The sequence below is a fragment of the Dermochelys coriacea genome, chromosome 2, assembly GCF_009764565.3.
Source record: "Dermochelys coriacea isolate rDerCor1 chromosome 2, rDerCor1.pri.v4, whole genome shotgun sequence".
In the NCBI taxonomy this organism is placed as follows: Eukaryota; Metazoa; Chordata; order Testudines; family Dermochelyidae; genus Dermochelys; species Dermochelys coriacea.
In genome coordinates, this window is record NC_050069.1 from 248,327,623 (window position 1) to 248,351,656 (window position 24,034).

The 24,034-nt window shown below is 41.8% G+C and overlaps 1 protein-coding gene across 2 annotated transcripts in view; it reads left to right on the forward strand.

The window, feature by feature from the left end:
- Window positions 1-24,034, forward strand: part of ADARB2 (adenosine deaminase RNA specific B2 (inactive)) — a 458,043-nt gene that overhangs the window by 382,857 nt on the left and 51,152 nt on the right. For both annotated transcript variants that reach the window (XM_038393479.2, XM_038393480.2), the window contains one exon: window positions 5,800-5,951. In XM_038393479.2, coding sequence (XP_038249407.1) covers window positions 5,800-5,951 — 152 coding nt within the window. The remainder of the gene's footprint in view (window positions 1-5,799; window positions 5,952-24,034) is intronic.

A 24,034-nucleotide genomic window follows, 5' to 3' on the forward strand; every position in this document is an offset into this window, starting at 1 on the left:
AGATGAGGATGGTCTAACACGGTTGGGGAGACAGACAAGACACTTGAGGGGTTTAATCACAACCAGCATTCTCTCTCCTTCGCGCTGTATTGTTTTCATTTCAAGTTTACATTAAATTATTATGTTTTCAGCAGTTAGCAACCCCACTACTTGCTTTATATTGAAAGCTGTACCCATACTCTTGGCTTATAAGTGCTACCACCATATTTTAAGCTATTGTATTGATCCATTTTCATAATACATTCAGTTATATTACGTTATTTTTGATTGATGTAACATTTTTTTTGTAAAGAGAATTCTAAGTGCAATACAAACTCTGCTTATGGCGACTTCTGCAAATGTTTCTGTTCAGGAAAGAACCAAAACTGCTGCTCCCTTGACCTGTACACACACAAAAAAAACCAACAAAAATGGTGAAACCCCAACACCTTCTGAAACACAGAGCTGAAAATATTGTAGAGTCAGGTTCCGCTCCCTTGCTATCCTGTATAAATCAAATAATCCTTTTATATGTAAGAATAATGTGACTATATATATATATGTTACATACCCTTCATGCCAAATGTTCACTGCTATACTATGGAAATGCCAAGCCATCATCAGGAGCTTTGTCACAAGTCAAGAAACTGGATGTTCAAGTGAAATGCTAAGCGGGTTTTTGTAACTTCTATACTTTGGACTAAATTTTGCTCCATCTTCTACTGGCGTGGAGGCTCTCCTGGCAGACAAACCCAATGTGATTCCATTGCACAGCTTAGGGCAGAGGTTTGGGAGGGGTGTACAGAGGGTCTATATGCCATGTGCAGAGCTCAGTTCCAGAATGATTCCCTACACCCCAATGCATGGGCAGACTAGGGACAAGACAGATGATTCTCTACTGCATAAATGCTCCCATCCTTCCCTATGGAAAGGACATGTTAGTGCTTTGGTGGCTACCCTACAGTCTTCATCATCTGTCTGTCCCCCACACAGCCCAGCTACTCAATTTGGTCTGTGAGGGCTGGATTTCACCCCGGTGAATTTATTTTATGAGTTTTTAACAATACTCTGTTTTCTTAATAATGGGACCTGATCCTTAGGAGAAGTAAATTGACATAACTCCACTGACTTCAATGGGACTTAAACACATGCTTAAGTTCTTTGCAGACTCAGACTTTTGTCTAATAGTCTGTAGATGGGCTTCAAAAAAGCAGAAACAGGGATGCATTAGAAAGCAACAATAGGGATGGAGGAGGAATAGATAAGTGAACAGGACATTCTGCTATCTTCTATATTTGATACAATTACAAAATTATAAAAATGATTTAAATTACAAATACATATTTTTAATTCTTCTTGTTTTTGACATTAGAAATGCAAGTTCCCTGTTTGTTGTTTTTTGTTGTTGGTGAGATTTTTGATGATTAGAGGCCTGGACTGAGAGATTTCTCATTTCTCAAGTGAAGAGATAAGCGTGTTGAATGTTTCACAAACAGAACTTTTCTCTCAAAGTTTGTCAGAAGTTTGAATTAAACAAATGTTACAAAAATTCTTGGCTGCTCAGATTTATTTTATTTTATTTGTGACAGTCACAATTCCACTAATTCTCTAGATGCCTATGAAAAGACCAGACTTTTCCAATGTAAAAATAAAAAGCAACAAAAAAAAAACTTTTTGGGGGCCTTCTTTATACATCATAAAGAATGAAGAAAGGCTACCAAAACTGTTTTATACCAGTGAACTGCAATGACTTCAGTGGAGTTACTTCTGCTTTATACTAGTTTGTGAGAAGGAGAATCAGGCTCTATATTTTCATTCTTTACAGGTCACCCTTAATAAAACTATTATCTGCCTATTGAACATATTGGTATGGCATAGTGATCTTGCTAGTAAAGAGGCTTTGCAATTCCCAGAGAGATAAGCTGCATTGGGAGCTTATGCATTTCCAACCAATCAGATTGCAACCTCTGTCCAAACCACACTTTAGCTTATACACGATGAAGCATGTAGTAATTTTCATCCAATCAAATAAAATTAGCTGCAATAAAACCAGCCACTTCGCCATAAATTTAACTCATACCTTGTTTTCATCCCAGTGGTCTCTTAATGGACTTGACTGCTTTTCTGTTAAGCTTGCTATTAAGGTACCTGTGGGAGACCATACACATTTATAGTACTGTAATTGGTCTACAGACTTCCCTTACCTGCATTTTACAAGCATTGTTTGCCCAAAATAACTCCTGTAATTTTTTCAGAGAGTAAGAATCTGATTCAGCAAAGCACTTAACATGTGCTTAACCTTAAGCACATGCTTAAATCCCTTTGAAGTCAGCTTTAAGCATATGCTTGTGTCCTGCTGAATAAGGAAAGGCTTAAGCACATGTTTAGGGTTAAGCACATTCTTTTGAATCAGGGCCTAAACACTGAAAATAGGAAGCCCTACCTGTGTGTCAAAATTCCCAACTTCTGCTATTTTGCTGTTACCAGTTCTGCTCACCTTCCTTCACGTCCCAGATACCAGATATGAAAGAAAGAGAGTGCATAATAATCAAATGCATAGGAATAGATTCTGCCTTTTAGCCACTACCTGCATTGGAACGGGTACACTGATAGCAGATCCTGAAGTCATGATGCTTGTGCCAATACAATAGACTTCATTCTTCACTGTGTAGTTATTTGTGCCTGTGCAAAGTAGGTGTAAACCACATTCTGACTTAGTAATATTTTAAATCCTCTGTGCATTCACACTAATAGGTGTAAATGACTATGTGAGGGGCTAGATAATGGGGAATCTGGCCCAATGGCTCTGGGAGAAGAAGTGCATTTGACACGGTATACTATTCTCCCACTGTCCCATTCTTATAAGCATCACTTTTGGCTCTGGAATACCCTCATCCTAGCACTCTGAGAGCATAAGGATAAACTTGCACCTGGACCCAGCACAAGTATGCATGGTGCCCAGGGAATCCATCCAAGTCATGCTGCTCCCAGTTCTCATTAAAAAGAGAATCATAGTTGTCTCAGTATTAGATATGCTCAACTGCTATGCAGGGAGGGATCTGAGTTCAAAATCAACCCTAGAAATACCACTCCACAGGCTGGTTAGGAGCCTGGAGGTAATAATGCTTTCAGAATCCTGGAACAAGACTGAGGCTGCACTGCCCTCTAGCTCTGCTGACTATTTTTGAAGAAGCTATTTACCTCCCATTAGCCATATTCGTTGATACTCAGGAAGTGGAAGAGGAATAGGGTTAATCAGTGAAAAATAATAGAACAGGGTGGGTGATGATTACTATGACCTCACTTAATCCAGACCAGTAAAGGTCTATTCCAACATACCTACCACCCTACCTAGCAACCTAGCAACTGTTTCTAAATAGCACAAGCTTTCTCTCCCTCCCATCCCCCCGCAGAGTTTTACATAATAATAGCAGGCATTAAGACTCCCCTGCTCTGCAGTCTCCCAGCTGATTTTGTAGTGAATTATTTAAAGGCAACAGTGATTTCTCTGAAGTCCAAGCAGCAGGTCTTACAGGTATTTTATTATTTCAGAGGTTTCTATCAGAGCGATAATATAATTAGTGTGGTTGGGAAAATTCCGTCAAAGCAGGAAGAAAAACGAGAGAGCTACATGTGGCAGTCTATTCTCAGGAAACACTTGTGGCTCACTTTTCCTACAGGCTGGGTAACGTGCCTGTAAAATTTTGCCTGACAGAAAATGCATCATAGCCTCAAAAACTGACAAAACAACCAATCCATGGAAGAGTGACAGACAAATACCTGGTTTCAGAGTAGCTGCCGTGTTAGTCTGTATTTGCAAAAAGAAAAGGAGTACTTGTGGCACCTTAGAGACTAGCAAATTTATTTGAGCATAAGCTTTCGTGAGCTACAGCTCACTTCATCGGATGAAGTGAGCTGTATCCGATGAAGTGAGCTGTAGCTCACAAAAGCTTACGCTCAAATAAATTTGTTAGTCTCTAAGGTGCCACAAATACTCCTTTTCTTTTTGACAAATACCTCTAATGGTGCACAGATTGCACTGGGGAAAAACAAGCAGGCCCAGCAAGGAACAAGCCTGTTCCCATCTTGGAAAAAAAGCATCCCAGTTACACCAAGTGTAGGCAGAGCAGCAGAACTACCCTGCGCAAAAGGATTGCCCACATTTCAGATTAGATGGGCAGAAATCCTGTTCCATGTAGGAGAACCTTCCACATACAGACCCGGTTCTGGTCTCAGATATCCACACACACTACTCATTGACTTCACTGGGTGTATCTGAGGGCAGAGGTATGATCACAGTGTGAGCGGCTTGTCATTTCTCAGCTACACTAATCACATTATCACCCTAAAAATTATAATCCTCATCACTAAAAGGTGTGTGATCTACTGTCTGTCAAAAAAATCATCACTGCCTTCAAACAATCCAAAGGGAAATCACCTGGGATGCTGCACAGGAGAGCAGCCATAAAACCTGCTCTTGTTTTAAACAACATTAGTGAGAGGAATTTGCCTTCTCTAGCAACCTTTGCTAGGGTGACAGGTTGGCTAAGTGCAATGTGTCCCCTTCTAGCTGCAGAGCCACTTAAGTAGTAGCAGTAGTAAGCTCTTATCTTCTAACTGAATTAGTTTTGTTAGAGAGACAAGGTAGGTGAGGTGATATCTCTTATTGGACCACCTTCTGTTGCTGGAAGGTATAAGCTTTCAAGCTACACAGAGCTCTTAGATCTGGGAAAGGAAGCAGTGTCTGAAGTGTTCTGTGTAGCTCAAAAAGCTTGTACCTTCTACCAACTGAAGTTTGTCCAATAAAAAATATCACCTCACCTACTTTGTCCCTCTCATATCCTGGGACCAACACAGCTACAACAGCAGTTCAGATAAATATTAGTATTTTAGCTAAAGTAGTAGAGGTCTGTGTTTTTGGTGCACAGGGCCCAGGTTCTATCTTCATTATACCAGGTAACTTGTGATTCCCAAAGATTTCAAAACAGACAAGAGAGCCACTGTCAGTCAAGAAACAGGGGTCAGTTACAGGCAGGGCATTCCTTTAGCATTCACACTTGGCTATGGATGAATAGGGAGGAAAACAGAAGCCCAGTTTTGGATGTCTGAAATCTGTTAGGTTTCAGAATAGCAGCCATGTTAGTCTGTATTCACAAAAAGAAAAGGAGTACTTGTGGCACCTTAGCAACTAACAAATTTATTTAAGCATACGCTTCATCCGATGAAGTGAGCTGTACCTCACGAAAGCTTATGCTCAAATAAATTTGTTAGTCTCTAAGGTGCCACAAGTACTCCTTTTCTTTTTGAAATCTGTTATTTTCTTTTCAAGTTTTCTGCTCATAGATTCAGGGCACTGCGATATGACCTCAATTCTGCAAAGCATTTAAGCATGTGCTTAAGTCACCTTGACTTTCAATGGGATCTGAGCACATGCTTAGGGGCTGTGATGAATAGGGATAATTTGTTAAACCTAAGGGAGCTGTTCTCCTTTGATATGTGCACATAAGTCCCATCAGTACTAATGAGATTTATGTACTGTATTTGCACGTCCAGATCCCCTCTATCATTAGAATGAATTCCAACTAAGGAAGCCAAGAAAGATATTGACACTTCCAGGACCTTTTGAGCACCTCATTTACTTAGAGCAGCTTATTATTTTTCTACCATTGACACTAGCCAAAATATGATGAAAGGTGCTAATAAAACAAAGAAACAAAACTCCCAAAGGATACAAAGAGAAACAAAACCACCACTGAGAAAGCAGAAATGTTTCTGATTTGGAATGTAACAAATGACCCGGAACTTCTTTTGTGATCATAGCAAACGGCAAGAGGACTGGGAGCGATCAGTCTTCGTGCTATTAAAAGAAGGAGGCTACAGGCTGAAAGAAAACATTCTGTTCCATCTGTATGTGAGCACTTCACCCTGCGGAGATGCACGCCTCAACTCCCCCTACGAAATCACAACTGACTGTAAGAGCAATTACTCCTCCAATCCTACCCCTCCCCTTTTTTTTAAGGCAGATCTTTGTTCCTTTGTTTGTGGATAACATATTTCACTAGCAAGCACAAATGATAGGGGGGGGGTGTCTGTCTGGATCTCTGTATGTATGTGTTGGGATGGAAACTGTGTGGGTGGAAATGAAAGCTGATCAAGGTGTCATGGGACTTCCGTGCCTGCCTGCAGTTCAGTGGCTGTGCTGGAAGAAAACCCCATAGGCCCTATAAATAAACACCTTTCATGTAAAGACCTGGGAGATCATCCCAGCCGTGGTCCTCTGGTGGAGCAGACCATCAAAACTGTGACTGGATTTGGCCGGTTCCTTCTCAGGATTTAGGTTGTACAATCGTAATAGTTCCTTGTGATTATCAAAAATAGTCTGTCTCCAATGATCCCAAAGCACTTTGCAAACAGTTTGTTGTTGTTATTATTAATTTTATTATTATTGTTACCCAGTTCTTATATGATGATTTTCATCCACATATCTCAAAAGCACAGTAGTTTCTAGAGGCCCCAACTGAGACCAGGATCCCATTGTGCTAAATGCTGCACATATACGTAGTGACAAACAGTCCCTGCCTGAAAAAGCTTATGGAACAAACAAGACAGAAGTGAATGGAAGGGGAAACAGAGACACAGAAAAGTGATGTGACTTGCCTTAGGTTACACAACACCCTTATTACAAGTATCTTGATCTCCATGTTACAGGCAAAGAAACTGAGGCACATAGTGGAGAGATTTGATCAACCTCACACAGCCAATGTTGGTATAGCTGGAGAGTGGTACTTCTCCCAAACCCCACTTTACAAACATGTTTGTTCATTTTTAAATATTATTTTCCTGGGAATGGAAAGTTTCATGCCTGTAATGATATGTGGAACATCAAGCCTACCAAGCTGAAATTAAAAAAAAAATTCCTATTGGTAGTAATATTGGTCCCAGCTTGTAGAAGGTGGAAAGATGTCCTGGACTGGGACTCAGAAGACCTGAATTCTGTTCCTGGCTCTGCTCTGGCCTGCTGGGGGACCTTAGACGAGATACTTCAACTCCCTGTATCTCAGCTTCCCCATTTGTAAAATGGGGATAATGATACTGACCTCCTTTGCACAGCACTTTCAGAACTACTGATGAAAAGCACTATACAAGGGCTAGCTATTAATTATTAATTTATTATTATTTATTTCTATATTCTATTGTGATGGCATAGAAAATATAAAGAAGAGAAAGAAAATGTCAAAAAGTCAAACAAAAAACTAGTCTAATTTCAAGTCTCTGGTAATGGGGCTCTAATTAAAGTCAGGAAAAATAATATTTGCTTAGAAAATAGATATTTAAGACTAGAAAATGTCTATGATTTCAAAAGTGACCACTGATTTTGGTGTCTCACATTTTTGCTGCTCAACTTGAGTCCCTTAAATAGATCTTATTTTCAGAAAGCGTCTTCTGAAAATCAGGTCTCTTAAAGCTGCTTCAAATTGGGCACCCAAGAATTTAGGCACAAAAATGATTATTCAGTTTTTAAAATGTAGGTTGTTCTCAAGAATTAACAAAAGAATATGAAGGACTGAATTCTGCCCTCTGATGTCAGAGAATGTTGGATTCCACTGATTTCAGTCAAAACGAGGCATGAAGGTCTGAAGACAGGATTTGGCTCTGAGTCTAATTTATCCATCTTAGCATTGCTTTGCTTGCAGTGCTAAGTCAAATTTGAGGTAACACATTCAGATTCAGGCAAATTATGACCTCTTCATCTTTGCAGAAGCATTTGCGAATTCCGCTATACAATTTTGCATTGATGCATCCATTAATGCATCTCAAACAAACAAATGGGCAGGTGAAGTTTGGATAAAAGCTCAATAATAAAATTGTACAATGTTATTCATAATGACATTTTCCCTTTATGACCTCTCTCTCTATTGATTTGTCTCCATTGTTTCCACTTGAAGACATGCAGTCAGTGTTGGAATTCTGGGGGATCTGCTAGTAATTCAAGAAGAAACACCTCCTCCCTTCCTGACATGAGAGGAGAATTGTTCGACAGCTGAATTCCAACACTGGTTGTAGATATGCTGCCAAATTCAGGCCTAGAAGTGCAAGTCCATTTGGTGCATAGATCACTTCAATAAACACATTGTTTCAACAGCTGATAAAAACTCCTTCTTTTCGACAGTTGTGCTTCCAAGAAGCTTCACTTTACAAAAATTGGGAGATTGTTAATATAATATTTGGCACTTGGATGATGTCCTTTAAAAAAAACTCAAAAACAACTATTAGTTTGGCAAGATTATTACACCCATTATTTTCCAGATAGGAAAACTGTGACACAAAGAGGTTCACAGAGTGGTTCAGTAGTAGAGTTAGCTATAGTACCAAGTCCTGATTTCCAGTCCACTGCTCTAAGCACTAGATCACTGTACCTCACTTCCCTGTTCTAAAAGCTTCTGACATCACAGAAGAGATGTAATTGCTCCAAGGTTGCCAAAAGCTGTCCTTAAGTTAGACAAGCATTTCCTTTTAGCTCACACTATCCTGAAGATATCTGGGAAGACAAGCATTTTATAGTGTTTATCATTTAGATCCCTCTCTTTGTTTTTACTAAAGAAATAACCTTTCTTTTATCCAGTAATGACAAGAAAACCAAGATGAATATTGTTTCTTTCTTATACAACAAAGAGCTAGCACAAGCCATCAAACACCAGTGATTACTCTCTAAAGATGCATTAATGTTTAAAAACAGTGTCTCTCCTTGCAGTTTCTGGTTTTGAGTAGGAATATGGTAAGCCTTTATCAATATGTGGAGTGAGTGAAATTCATTCCTCAAATCTCCTAAAAATTTCCTGCATTATCCACCATTACTTCTACAGCACCCCAAATCTCCTTCGTATGTGTCTTGTTATGGTAAGAGAAGAGATAAGTTTGAATGCACTCAAAACCGCATTCTTAAAATAGATGGCACTGGGTAACAATCAATGACAGATGTAAAAGTTTGATACTGGGGCTATGTCTACACTACCACTTATGTCGGCAAAACTCATGTCGCTCAGGGATGTGAATATTCCATCCCCTGCGCAACATAAGTTACACCAACGTAAGTGGTAGAGTGCACAGCACTACTACGGCCAACATAGCTACTGCCGCCCATTGGGGGTAGATTAATTATGTCAATGGACAGCTCTCTCCCGTTAGCATAGAGCAGCTACACAAGAGATCTTACAGCGGTGCAGCTGCATTGGTACAGCTGCGCAGCTGTAAGCTCTCTAGTGTAGACGTAGCCCAGGTGTTTGTAATGGCTGTGTCATAAATATAAAGGGAAGGGTAAACACCTTTAAAATCCCTCCTGGCCAGAGGAAAAAACCCTTTCACCTGTAAAGGGTTAAGAAGCTAGGATAACCTCGCTGGCACCTGACCACAATGACCAATGAGGAGACAAGATACTTTCAAAGCTGGAGGGAGGGAGAAACAAAGGGTCTGTGTCTGTCTGTGTGATGCTTTTGCCAGGGACAGAACAGGAATGGAGTCTTAGAACTTAGTAAGTAATCTAGCTAGATATGCGTTAGATTATGATTTCTTTAAATGGCTGAGAAAATTAAGCTGTGCTGAATAGAATGGATATTCCTGTCTTTGTGTCTTTTTTTAGCTTAAGATTTTGCCTAGGGGGATTCTCTTATGTTTTGAATCTAATTACCCTGTAAGGTATTTACCATCCTGATTTTACAGAGGTGATTCTTTTTACTGTTTCTTCTATTAAAATTCTTCTTGTAAGAAATTGAATGCTTTTTTCATTGTTCTTAAGATCCAAGGGTTTGGGTCTGTGGTCACTTATGCAAATTGGTGAGGATTTTTATCAAGCTTTCCCCAGGCAGGGGGTGCAAGGTTTTGGTGAGGATTTTGAGGGGAAAGATGTTTCCAAATAACGCTTTCCCAGTAAACCCAGTCAAACATTTGGTAGTGGCAGTGGAAGTCCAAGGGCAAAGGGTAAAATAGTTTGTACCTTGGGGAAGTTTTAACCTAAGCTGGTAAAAGTAAGCTTAGGAGGTTTTCATGCAGGTCCCCACATCTGTACACTATAGTTCAGAGTGGGGGAGGAACCTTGACAGGCTGTAATGCAGTCTGTAGCTGAAGGAGGAAAGTTCAAGCAAATTCCTCTTGAGCATGACTGAAATGAGCCAATGAGTGACCAGAGCAGAAGAGAGTAAATCTGGAGAATGACATCAAGGTTTTTCCTAGATCAGGGTTGAGTTGTTCTGATGGTTGATATATCTTCTGCCAACAAGGAACAATCACTTACTTGTAATTCTGAAGATATAACTCCATCAGGATTCTGACTTCTGATTCCTTAGTGTGAGACCATCTGAACTCTCTCAGTTCTTACAGAACTTTGATCCTTTGAGGGCAGTACATTCTCCCCTCAGCCACCATGTCCCACCACCTGCCATGGGTTAATGCTGGCTCCCAGACATTCCTGTCAGTTCTGGAGGTGAAGCTCCCAAATGATAAACTAGTTTAATCATAGCCAAAAAATGGGCCTCAACAAAAATAAGATACAAGGTGTAAATGCTGATTCTCTGTACATAAAGATAAACCCCAAAGTCTGAGGGTGAATGATAAACCTGTCAGGATAATATCTTCAGAGAAGCAGGTAATTTAGTCACCAGTTACAGATAAAGTAACTTTCCTTTCCCTCAAGATACCCACAATCTGCCAGGATTGACACTTGTGGAGAATAAGCAGCTCTGGAGAGAACAAATGAAAAGGCAGGTAAAACTGCTATAAGCAGCAACACTAAGGGCTATAGGAAAAGAAGGTAGGAGGGTAATAAAAGTTTAACCTATCTGTCACAATGCCTGGTATGTGGCTCACAACTGAGGAGCCAATCTCAGGTCAGACTGTCAGAAAACAGGGCAGACACCCCAAACTGGTGATATGTTCTATAATTAGATATCGCCAAGCCAGTAGCAAATGTGCACTACTGGAATACTGTTTCACCATGGAGCAAGAGGCAGTCCCCTTAGGCACTCCAGATGATTTACCAACAGACAAGCTGGACTTAATGATGAAAGGTTATTAAAAACAATACTCATTACACATTAGGTTCTTCCAGCCCCAAAGGGCCAATCATGTTCCCAAGTTAGGGTGTACTTCAGCTCTCATCAAAGACAATGCTGACAGCCAATTTCTTAAGTAAACTAAAGATTTATTAGGTAAGAAAAGGAAATGAGAGTCATTGAGAGGTTCAAGCAGATAAAATACATTACAAGTGAATTAGAGTTTGTAGTCCAAATGATGCAGAGATGTAATGTCTGTTAGTTTTCAATCAGTTCCTCAGGGTTTCCCAAAATGGATTTTGGGGAGCTCTGTCTTGCATCTGAACCCCCCTGTCAGTGTTCAGATGGCTCAAAGATGTGGAATCACTCCCAGTGTGCCTTTTTATAGCTGAAAACAGTCTAGCAAGCATTTTCATCACCACGTGGACCTTGCTTTGTTGATTAAAAGTAGACAAAATCTATGGATCTTCCACTGTTCTTCATATAATGACCCATGCTTAGAAATCAACAATCTTCTCATTCAAAGTTTTAAGGCTTCAGTTCTGGCTGATGGGCCATTTAGAGATAATGTAAGCATAATGTGATAGCCAGGAATAATTCTTCATTAGATTTTATACATCAAGTAACTTCACTTCTAAACATTTAAATACAGGACTTTTGACCTAATTAAGTAGAGTTGCATACATAATATAAAAGTAATTACAGAGTTACAGGACATGAAAAAGGATATAACAACAACAGGTTAATTGAGTTACACTAATATACGTTAAACAGGATGTAGATAGATGAAGACAAATGCAATTAACATCTATTCTAACAAGTGAAGTGCCTAGATATAGAATAGTGCCTTTTAACATTCCTTTGAAGTTCACCCACCAGTGAAGTGGTACACTTAACACTTCTCTGAAATCTTGACCTGAGCTAGCCAGCTGCCAGGACCACTCTACCTTTAAACAAAAGGACTAGAGTGATTCGGGTATTTAAAGACCAGTCATACTTACTTCAGTGCCAGATAAATTTGCTGAAACAATTTAAAAAATATTATAAAAATCTGTTATGAAAAACATGTTTTGATAGGAACAAACCAGAATGTCTTCTGTGAAGAAAAATCTTGGTGTGCACACAAAATGGTCATTAATAGCCTAATCTAAAACCTGTGGTAGTCAAAGGAGAAATGACCATTGACTTCAGTGTGTGTGGCGGGGCGGGTGGGGACTGGCCCCAAAGGAGAATTAGTTGACTTAACTTATTTGGACTTTCCAAAAGTCTTTGACACAGTCCATCCCCAGAGGTTATTACTAAGTAGTCATATGATCAGAAGTAAAGAACTGTAATGAATTAGAAATTGGTTAAGAGAGAAAAACAAGCATAATTGTTCAATTTTCAACGTGACTTATGGTTAGCAGCAGTTGCTGCCTCTAGGTTCCATATTGGAACCGGTGTTGTTTGCAATATTTGTGAGTGATCAAAAAAAGATGAGTGTCTGTTTTTGTGTATGTCTTTGACATAATTTGCAAGTGATACAAAATTATTTAGGTTACTCAGGACTAGAGAAGACTGGGAGGGACTCCAGAAAGCCCCAACAAAGTTAATGGCACATGAAATTCAGTTTTCAGAGTAGCAGCCGTGTTAGTCTGTATTCGCAAAAAGAAAAGGAGTACTTGTGGCACCTTAGAGACTAACAAATTTATTAGAGCATAAGCTTTCGTGAGCTACAGCTACATGCATGCATCCGATGAAGTGAGCTGTAGCTCACGAAAGCTTATGCTCTAATAAATTTGTTAGTCTCTAAGGTGCCACAAGTACTCCTTTTCTTTTTATGAAATTCAGTGTTGACCAATTAATGATAACCACCCAGGAAAAAGTCCTGAATAGTATTGTGGATCATTCAGTGAAATCCAAATGCTGCACAACATACGAATGCTACATATCCCCATGGTGGACTCAGAATTTGCAGTAGGCTAGGTTTTGACATTGTGAAAAACCAGTGGGGCAATCTGACAGTAGCTGACCAGGTATACTGTCTAGCTAAGTACCCAAACACAAACAGTTTGAAACAAGTACGTCATATTTTGGATACCAGGCTCCAACCTTCATATCACTCCACTATAAAGAAGAGACAACGAGGTCGACAGTGAGAACTGACCCAATACAAACAGGCACAAAGCATCTCTCTGTCTAAAGGACACATATGGGTTGATGAAAGGTAGTGCAGTGCAGCTTGCAGTAGCTAAGGCTTCCCATATAATGTACCCTTGCTGTGTGATTGTAAAGCTGCTTATTTATATAACCCCTGATTATCATTGTATCCGAGTGCCTCACTGCCTTTAATGTTCTTATCTTGTGACACCCCTGTGAGGTAGGTGGCCCCACTGACTGTTTGGCAGGCTTCCTGCTTCTGATGTACTTAAAAAAAATTGCTGTTGGTTTTTGAATCTTTGGCTAGTTGCTTTTCAATTCTTTTTTGGCCTGCCTAATTATACTTTTACGCCTGGCTTGCCAGAGTTTATGCTCCTTTCTATTGTCCTCAGTAGGATTTAACTTCCAATTTTTTAAAGGATGCCTTTTTGCCTCTAACTGCTTCTTTTACTTTGTTGTTCAGCCACAGTGGAACTTTTTTGGTTCCCTTACTATGGTTGTTTGTTTTTTTTAATTTTGGGGTATACATTTAATTTGAGCCTCTATTATGGTGTTTTTTTAAAAGTTTCCATACAGCTTGCAGGTGCTTCACTTTTGTGACTGTGCCTTTTAATTTCTGTTTAACCAGCTTTCTTTTGGGGCCTACAAGAGTAGGCACGTAGATCTCCAAATCCTATGCTTGTGCCATAACCAGTGGACAGTCTTTCCTCCCTCCTCCAACTACTTTTTCACACACTCTCATGTTGACCCTTCTACATACACATTGCTGGGGATCAGAGGACTTTGTGACCACCTCTCCTCTTCCAGTGCCCCCTCCCACTTTGTTTTAGTTGTGCCTATTGTACAGACAGCTGCTATTGTCCCTGGACCTAGTGACTATGCTTAGGGGCAGTATCCTAGCTCTATTATTTGCAACATACTCCACTGGTTTATACAGAATACAGTGCATACATTACACCTTTCACTACCTGGGAAATGACAGAATAATCGAATTGGGCCATTGATGTGTCTTGCGGCTTCTTTGATTTGTTAATTATTTTCATGAGCCTCCTTTGAAGTAAAAGGAATCACTCAAAAAAAAACCTGAGTCAGTGAATCCTTAACTTCTCAAACTCTCTTCCTCCAGCAAGTTTTTGCCTCTCTGGCCATCTTTCTTCCAGAGTGTGCATTCTCTCCCTACATGGATTGGCACAGATAGATAAAATCTGCCCTAGGGCTGTCTCCACTCTCCTCCCCGGGCTGCTTTTCTATCTCTTGCTAACATGCCTTGAGCCACTGACTCCTTGATAGCCCAGCTCCTGTTTTATCCCCACTCCCTTTAGGTCTGAAACACACCATTGCATCTGCTCCATGGAGTCTTCCTCCTGCTTGTCTATTAACCTACAGCTGTGCTGGAACTCTGATGCACACAGATTCAATAGAGCTCCAATCTGAACTGGATCCACATGCAACCATATGAGCTGGGTCATTAAATCTGTGGGTAATTTAGAGGTGTGAATGAATTGGATTTTTCAGTGGGAATGGGGAAGGGGAAGAGAAGAGCACATGGAAAGACACAGCCACATGAAACCTTGAATTCATGTACTCCATAGATGGAGTTGTGCTTTTAACAACTCAAGGCATCCGCTGCTGATCTTTGTACCCCATCTGCAATGAAAATGCAAGCTCAGAGCTCTGTTTCCTCCCATTGACTGAGCTGTTCTAGAGGAAGCAGCCTGGCCAAACTAGCCCTGTTAGAGTTAGTAGAACTAACCCAAACTTTTGTGGGTTCAGATTTGGTCACCTGGGGGACAGACATTGCATCACAGTATGATCCCCCGGTCAGGAACCCAATCTCAGCACAAAAGCAGCAGAAAAGGACCAGCCTTACCAGGAGGCCATATAAGCCAATTCCTCTTCCAGAGAACTGGACTCAAAAGGCAGTGATATCCATGGCCCATCACTTCTCCATGTAGATGTTCACCTACTCTCCAGGGAAAAGTTCCCCAAATACAGCCTGTTCTAAGCTGACATCAGGATGCAAATATCAGCTCACGATGCTACGTGAGCCACAACCTGTGTCCAAACTTTTTGGAGTTTAGTCAGTGTTTTCAGAAATGTATGAGAAAAATTGTCAGCCTCTCCTCTACTGAACCCAGCTGCTGTTTGAATGGTCTGTTCAGGAATAGGCACCTTTCACTTTTGTAGTGCTATTTTCTGCTAGGAAATGTTTGTTTCTTGGAGAGGAGGAGAGGAAAAGGTTCCCATTTCAAGACAGAACATCTAAGTAGCAGCTCACCTCTCTGATTACTGATTAGGTACTGTTCAGTGGTAAAAAAAAATGAGGTTCTTTATGGATTGGAATATACTACCCTCAGGGCAATCAATGTATAGGTGGGACACAGTCATTTTAGGTGGGGCACTATTTAGTCTTAGCTGTACACCTGCTCAATAGTGACGGGCACTTTTCACTTCTCAGTGCTATGCTGTGATTGCTGGGCTGTCCAGTTAATTGGTGCTGCTGCTTTGGATCCCCCGCCCCTCCTCCCCCCGCCTTCACTTCAAGTTTAGGTAATTTGAGTTAACTCTGCAGTGAAGATGTAGCCAGCACTGTATTCCCTGTAGTTTGCTCTCCCCGTCATTTGTGCCTGTTGTTCTCAGCTGGGAGCAGAAATGACTTTAGTTTCTGGCTCAGAACAGCTGACATGGCAGCACTGCAGAGCATGGCAGCAAGCTAACAGCTTTGTACAGACCTGCCCTCAGTCCTAAAGTAGCATAACAGCTCTGTACTCCTTGGGCCTACCTGAGGGAAAGTAAGAGCAGAGAAGCAGTACTGTAAAATACCTGTTGGCTTTATTATTGACATTATCATAACCAAGGTAGCTCTGAAGGAGGAAGACTGCTGTCATTGCATATTGTGAACTAGCAAGGAGTCATGGGCAGACAGACCTAATGGTCAGAGCCCGAGTCTGCAGGAGCAGGGATGAATCTCAGTTGCACAGGGAACTTCCTGTTCCTGAGTTGGGTATATGTAGAAGGACCCCCAGCTGTGACAGCGTCCCCCAGGTGCAACCTGGACTGTGGGACCCCTGAGCCCTCCGAACCTACCAGTCTGGAATGGCTCTCACACTGTGATGCTGATGTCAAGCTACAAACCTCTGGCAGACACTGCACTTACACAGCCGTCCTCAGGCAGGGACACACCCAACTGAGTTATATCAATGATTTCTCAATCACTCATGAACCAATAATAGTGAGGCTCCAGCCAGTTTATCCCAGCTCCCCAGCCTTGCACCCCAGAACTGTACCATCTTGCACTGATCAGAAACGTGGCTGGTATAAGCTCATTACCTAGTTCGCCACTCTGTCAAAAGGGCAGTGGACGTGCAACATCATTTTAACATGAGCTGATATGTCCCAGCACTGTTTTAGGCAAAATATAAAACAGATTTATCAGCTACAGAAAGATAGATTTTAAGTTATTATAAGTGGTAGGTGTAGAGGTCAGAAATAGTTACATTAAGAAAATGAAAAGTAAACACGGATTCTAAATCTTAAACTTGTAGTATAAGTAAGAGTTGAATAAAACAATGTCTCACCCTGACAGGTGGTACAAACAGGTTACAGTTCCTCAATACACCAGCTAGGACTACCTTCCTGCCTGGGACCATCCTTCTCCAGTTCAAAGTCTTTCCCCAGTTCAGACATTCTTCCAGGTGTTTAGATGGGGCATAGGCTCTGACTCCATGAGTGCTCTGGGGCTGGAGCACCCATGGGGAAAAATGGTGGGTGCTGAGCACCCACTGGCAGCCCTCCTCTTGCCCCATCCCCCCAGCACCTCCTGCCCGCTGCCAGGCCCCACAGATCAGCGCCACCCCCTCTCTCCTTGCTCCTCCCACCCACCTCATTCAGCTGTTTGATGGCGTGCAGGAGGCTGGGAGGAAGGAGGGAGGAGCAAGGATGCGGCATGCTCAGGGAAGGGGGTAGAACTGGGGAGGAAAAGGAAGGGTGAGGGTGGAGCAGGGGCGGGAAGTGGCAGGGTGGGCTGGGGCCTTGGGTGGAGTGGGGGCAGGGCCTGGGGAAGAGCCTGAGGTTGACCATGCCCCAGGATTTTGGAAAATTGATGCCTGTGAGATGGGGGAGTAGGGGGAGAGGCCAAGTCACTTCCCCTCTTTTATACTTTCTTCCAGCTTGCTGGAAAGATCTTTGCTGTTAAGTAGGGATCAGGCAGTTCCTATTGGTCAAGCAGTCTCCATTGCCTCTCTGTCTTCTCTAAAGAGTATCTGGGATAATGGATTCTTTTCTTGGTGGGTGTTGATGAGCCATTAACACTGTCTGGCTATTGATGGATACTCCTTTGCTGTAACTGAAAGGATGGCTGTGGGTGTTCCCAATATATTTCAGTAACACATATGGCAATGCCTCATAACATCACATACAATGTTAGTACATACAATCCAACAGGAAAATAACGTTTAACCGATCAAGACTTTTAAAATGATACCTCACAAGGTATACTTTGTACAGAAGATATCATAATCATATCACCATGGTGAATATAAAAAAAAAGGAGTACTTGTGGCACCTTAGAGACTAACAAATTTATTAGAGCATAAGCTTTCGTGAGCTACAGCTCACTTCATCGGATGCATTTGGTGGAAAAAACAGAGGAGAGATTTATATACACACACACAGAGAACATGAAACAATGGGTTTATCATACACACTGTAAGGAGAGTGATCACTTAAGATAAGCCATCACCAACAGCAGGGGGGGGAAGGAGGAAAACCTTTCATGGTGACAAGCAGGTAGGCTAATTCCAGCAGTTAACAAGAATATCAGAGGAACAGTGGGGGGTGGGGTGGGAGGGAGAAATACCATGGGGAAATAGTTTTACTTTGTGTAATGACTCATCCATTCCTAGTCTCTATTCAAGCCTAAGTTAATTGTATCCAGTTTGCAAATTAATTCCAATTCAGCAGTCTCTCGTTGGAGTCTGTTTTTGAAGCTTTTTTGTTGAAGTATAGCCACTCTTAGGTCTGTGATCGAGTGACCAGAGAGATTGAAGTGTTCTCCAACTGGTTTTTGAATGTTATAATTCTTGACGTCTGATTTGTGTCCATTCATTCTTTTACGTAGAGACTGTCCAGTTTGGCCAATGTACATGGCAGAGGGGCATTGCTGGCACATGATGGCATATATCACATTGGTAGATGCGCAGGTGAACGAGCCTCTGATAGTGTGGCTGATGTGATTAGGCCCTATGATGGTATCCCCTGAACAGATATGTGGACAGAGTTGGCAACGGGCTTTGTTGCAAGGATAGGTTCCTGGGTTAGTGGTTCTGTTGTGTGGTGTGTGGTTGCTGGTGAGTATTTGCTTCAGATTGGGGGGCTGTCTGTAAGCAAGGACTGGTCTGTCTCCCAAGATCTGAGAGAGCGATGGCTCGTCCTTCAGGATAGGTTGTAGATCCTTGATGATGCGTTGGAGAGGTTTTAGTTGGGGGCTGAAGGTGATGGCTAGTGGCGTTCTGTTGTTTTCTTTGTTGGGCCTGTCCTGTAGTAGGTGACTTCTGGGTACTCTTCTGGCTCTGTCAATCTGTTTCTTCACTTCAGCAGGTGGGTATTGTAGTTGTAGGAATGCATGATAGAGATCTTGTAGGTGTTTGTCTCTGTCTGAGGGGTTGGAGCAAATGCGGTTATATCGTAGCGCTTGGCTGTAGACAATGATCTGGATGAAAGCTAGAGGCATGTAAGTAGGAATAGCGGTCAGTAGGTTTCCGATATAGGGTGGTGTTTATGTGACCATCGCTTATTAGCACCGTAGTGTCCAGGAAGTGGATCTCTTGTGTGGACTGGTCCAGGCTGAGGTTGATGGTGGGATGGAAATTGTTGAAATCATGGTGGAATTCCTCAAGAGCTTCTTTTCCATGGGTCCAGATGATGAAGATGTCATCAATGTAGCGCAAGTAGAGTAGGGGCATTAGGGGACGAGAGCTGAGGAAGCGTTGTTCTAAGTCAGCCATAAAAATGTTGGCATACTGTGGGGCCATGCGGGTACCCATCGCAGTGCCGCTGATTTGAAGGTATACATTGTCACCAAATGTGAAATAGTTATGGGTCAGGACAAAGTCACAAAGTTCTGCCACCAGGTTAGCCGTGACAGTATCGGGGATACTGTTCCTGACGGCTTGTAGTCCATCTTTGTGTGGAATGTTGGTGTAGAGGGCTTCTACATCCATAGTGGCTAGGATGGTGTTTTTAGGAAGATCACCAATGGACTGTAGTTTCCTCAGGAAATCGGTGGTGTCTCGAAGATAGCTGGGAGTGCTGGTAACGAAGGGCCTGAGGAGGGAGTCTACATAGCCAGACAATCCTGCTGTCAGGGTGCCAATGCCTGAGATGATGGGGCGTCCAGGATTTCCAGGTTTATGGATCTTGGGTAGCAGATAGAATACCCCAGGTCGGGGCTCCAGGGGTGTGTCTGTGTGGATTTGTTCTTCGTTACCAGCACTCCCAGCTATCTTCGAGACAACACCGATTTCCTGAGGAAACTACAGTCCATTGGTGATCTTCCTAAAAACACCATCCTAGCCACTATGGATGTAGAAGCCCTCTACACCAACATTCCACACAAAGATGGACTACAAGCCGTCAGGAACAGTATCCCCGATACTGTCACGGCTAACCTGGTGGCAGAACTTTGTGACTTTGTCCTGACCCATAACTATTTCACATTTGGTGACAATGTATACCTTCAAATCAGCGGCACTGCGATGGGTACCCGCATGGCCCCACAGTATGCCAACATTTTTATGGCTGACTTAGAACAACGCTTCCTCAGCTCTCGTCCCCTAATGCCCCTACTCTACTTGCGCTACATTGATGACATCTTCATCATCTGGACCCATGGAAAAGAAGCTCTTGAGGAATTCCACCATGATTTCAACAATTTCTATCCCACCATCAACCTCAGCCTGGACCAGTCCACACAAGAGATCCACTTCCTGGACACTACGGTGCTAATAAGCGATGGTCACATAAACACCACCCTATATCGGAAACCTACTGACCGCTATTCCTACCTACATGCCTCTAGCTTTCATCCAGATCATACCACTCGATCCATTGTCTACAGCCAAGCGCTACGATATAACCGCATTTGCTCCAACCCCTCAGACAGAGACAAACACCTACAAGATCTCTATCATGCATTCCTACAACTACAATACCCACCTGCTGAAGTGAAGAAACAGATTGACAGAGCCAGAAGAGTACCCAGAAGTCACCTACTACAGGACAGGCCCAACAAAGAAAACAACAGAACGCCACTAGCCATCACCTTCAGCCCCCAACTAAAACCTCTCCAACGCATCATCAAGGATCTACAACCTATCCTGAAGGACGAGCCATCGCTCTCTCAGATCTTGGGAGACAGACCAGTCCTTGCTTACAGACAGCCCCCCAATCTGAAGCAAATCCTCACCAGCAACCACACACCACACAACAGAACCACTAACCCAGGAACCTATCCTTGCAACAAAGCCCGTTGCCAACTCTGTCCACATATCTATTCAGGGGATACCATCATAGGGCCTAATCACATCAGCCACACTATCAGAGGCTCGTTCACCTGCGCATCTACTAATGTGATATATGCCATCATGTGCCAGCAATGCCCCTCTGCCATGTACATTGGCCAAATTGGACAGTCTCTACGTAAAAGAATGAATGGACACAAATCAGACGTCAAGAATTATAATGTTCAAAAACCAGTTGGAGAACACTTCAATCTCTCTGGTCACTCGATCACAGACCTAAGAATGGCTATACTTCAACAAAAAAGCTTCAAAAACAGACTCCAACGAGAGACTGCTGAATTGGAATTAATTTGCAAACTGGATACAATTAATTTAGGCTTGAATAGAGACTAGGAATGGATGAGTCATTACACAAAGAAAAACTATTTCCCCATGGTATTTCTCCCTCCCACCCCACCCCCCACTGTTCCTCTGATATTCTTGTTAACTGCTGGAATTAGCCTACCTGCTTGTCACCATGAAAGGTTTTCCTCCTTCCCCCCCCTGCTGTTGGTGATGGCTTATCTTAAGTGATCACTCTCCTTACAGTGTGTATGATAAACCCATTGTTTCATGTTCTCTGTGTGTGTGTATATAAATCTCTCCTCTGTTTTTTCCACCAAATGCATCCGATGAAGTGAGCTGTAGCTCACGAAAGCTTATGCTCTAATAAATTTGTTAGTCTCTAAGGTGCCACAAGTACTCCTTTTCTTTTTGCGAATACAGATTAACACGGCTGCTACTCTGAAAAATGGTGAATATAGAGGTTCCAGGGTGTGAATTTGAGGTACAGTGTCAAACCAGCACTCTGCCATTCTTAGGGTCCAGGACTAGTGTCCTCTGTCAGGATTCAGCGTCTGCCTAGCGACTGTTAGCAGGTCTCTGGGTGACAGGCTAGGGTTTACTTGCCCCTATGAGTTCTGTGGGACCAGGGTTTAAGACTTGTGGTTCCTGACACAAGGCACTAATGGGTATAAACATTCAGTATCAGATAGCCAGTTTAGGCAACTGTTATTATTACCTCATCTTTGCTTAGCCCTGTCACTGTAGCTAGTATTTTAATTTTTATTGGCTTGTGACTTTCTTGGCTACTGTTTGGTTTGTGGATTTTTTAGCAATATTTTAAATAATATCATAAAGGAAGATTTCTTTTAGGAGAGAAAGAGAGAGTGTCTGTATGTGTATGGAGGAGGATATGGAAGGGAAGGAATTCTATCAACTATCCTGGGTAGCCCCAGACTTTAGTTAAAAACAGTAAACTAGCATTCTGTGGACATGCAGAACCTATGTAATTAAAGTGGCTTATGATCATCAACATAACTTAAGTCGACTTAAGTCTCTAGTGTAGACATGATTTGACCAGAGCCTTAGAAAGCTTTCATGTAAAGCAAAATCTATTTGTCTGGGTCCAGGCAAATTAATTTCCCCAGCTATAATCAGATCCTAAGTTTAATGCAGTGCTTGAATCACCAAGGGGAATTGCACTGTGTTTATTGATTCTGTTTTGTTTCTAGGTATTGCTGGTTTGTAAAACATTACATTCAGAAGCAATGTTCAGATGCAATATAATGTCTACATTAATCAGAAAAAGGCCACAGCTGAGAAGTCTGCAGAATAGTGGGAGGAATTTTCACACAGGCAAGCTATTTGTCCAAGTATTTGGCTGGCCCTGAAACAGTTATTTGTGAACTCATCTGGGGCTTCCTGCAAAGTGGATCAACAATAGGCAAAACAGCTCATGACAAAGACTGCTCAGTCCCATCCCCCCAGTATTTGGGAATACTACTAGAGTCACAAAAGTGGAATGCTGGCCCTTTGCTAGATCCACAAAGGGATTTAGGTACCTATCTCACCCCATGTATTGTGTAGGGAGCCTGGGTGCCTAACTCAGGGCTGTGGATTCCACGAGGTGGCAGGGAGCCTAAACATTAGTTGTTGCAATGCTGCGTTGAAGTCCCCTTTGTGGAGCTAGCTCCTCACTGACAAACATTATTCTTTTTGCTTTGATTCTAATGCATCTAGTCTGCACCATGCCATCAGGGTGTCCAATCCAGGACATCCTGAACTCAACAATCCCTTTCTGTTTTAATCTTAAAAATATATATATATATAGGGGGGTTAGTTTCTTCTTTCAGGATTTGCCAGTCATTTGCCACAGTGCATAAGCCGTAAGAGAGTTGTTGTCAATCATCCCGTACAACACATTTCGTCCAGTGTAGAAAGACATTTCTAGCATACTGGTTAAAACCCAGTGTAGGCTTAATGATGTGATCACACAAATAGCCACATTCCATAGCTGAACAAAGGCAGTCCTAGGCCTGAGTCCATGGCAGCCACAGTAGGAGTCACACCTGAAGCTCAGCAGCTGAGGCCAGATGCAGATTGGTGTCTGGTGGGATTTTCAAAAGTGCTTAGGTGCACCTAAGGGAGACCTAAGTCCTATAAAAAAAAGACAGACCTCATCTGACTGTTAATGCTTTTGCGTACGAGTAAGAAACTGATGGGGTCTAACCCCAGCTCTGACACTGACTCCCTCTGAGGTCTTGATCAAATCACTTAGGCTCTGGTTACTTCAGTTTCCACAGTTGTAAAATGGTGAAAGTTACCTACCTCACACAACTGTGTGAAGATCAATTACAATAGAACTTTGAAGATGAAAAAATCTAGAGCTATGTATTAATAATAATAATAATAATAATTCATAGATTTTAAGGCCAAAGGGGACCATTGTGATGAGCTAGTCTGATCTTCAGCATAACACAGAACTTCACGCCTAGAGGCCATAGAACTTCACCCAGTGATTCCTTCATTAAGCCCCATAACTTAGAGTTTAACTGGAACATATCATGAGAGAAAGACTTGGCCATGAAACCTGTAGACTCCAGGAATGCCAAGTCACATAAGACTAGAGTTGGTTGTAAAATAGGAAAATTATTTTGTGAAAAAAATTCATTTTCTGTTTCTCATTAAATTTTGCATGATATTTTTATTAACATGTTTACTAAACTTGCTATAGAACATTTTCAGTTATTGAAAAAATCATGTTTTCTTGGTAAAAACTAGGGTTTTGGTAGATGAAAAATGTCTCTCATGATGTTAGTAAAAATATTGATGAAAAATAGCTCAGAAATTTTCACAAAAAAATTCCATGATGTTGATGGTTTTACCAGAAAAGTTTCATTTGTTTATAAAAAGATGAGTCTTAGATGGAAAAAACTTTTAGATAGCATCCTGCTCCTGTGGTACTGTGATTAGGAGTCTAATGGGCCTCTAGCTCCCATTGACTTCTGCCTTGTTGGCACCACAAAATCC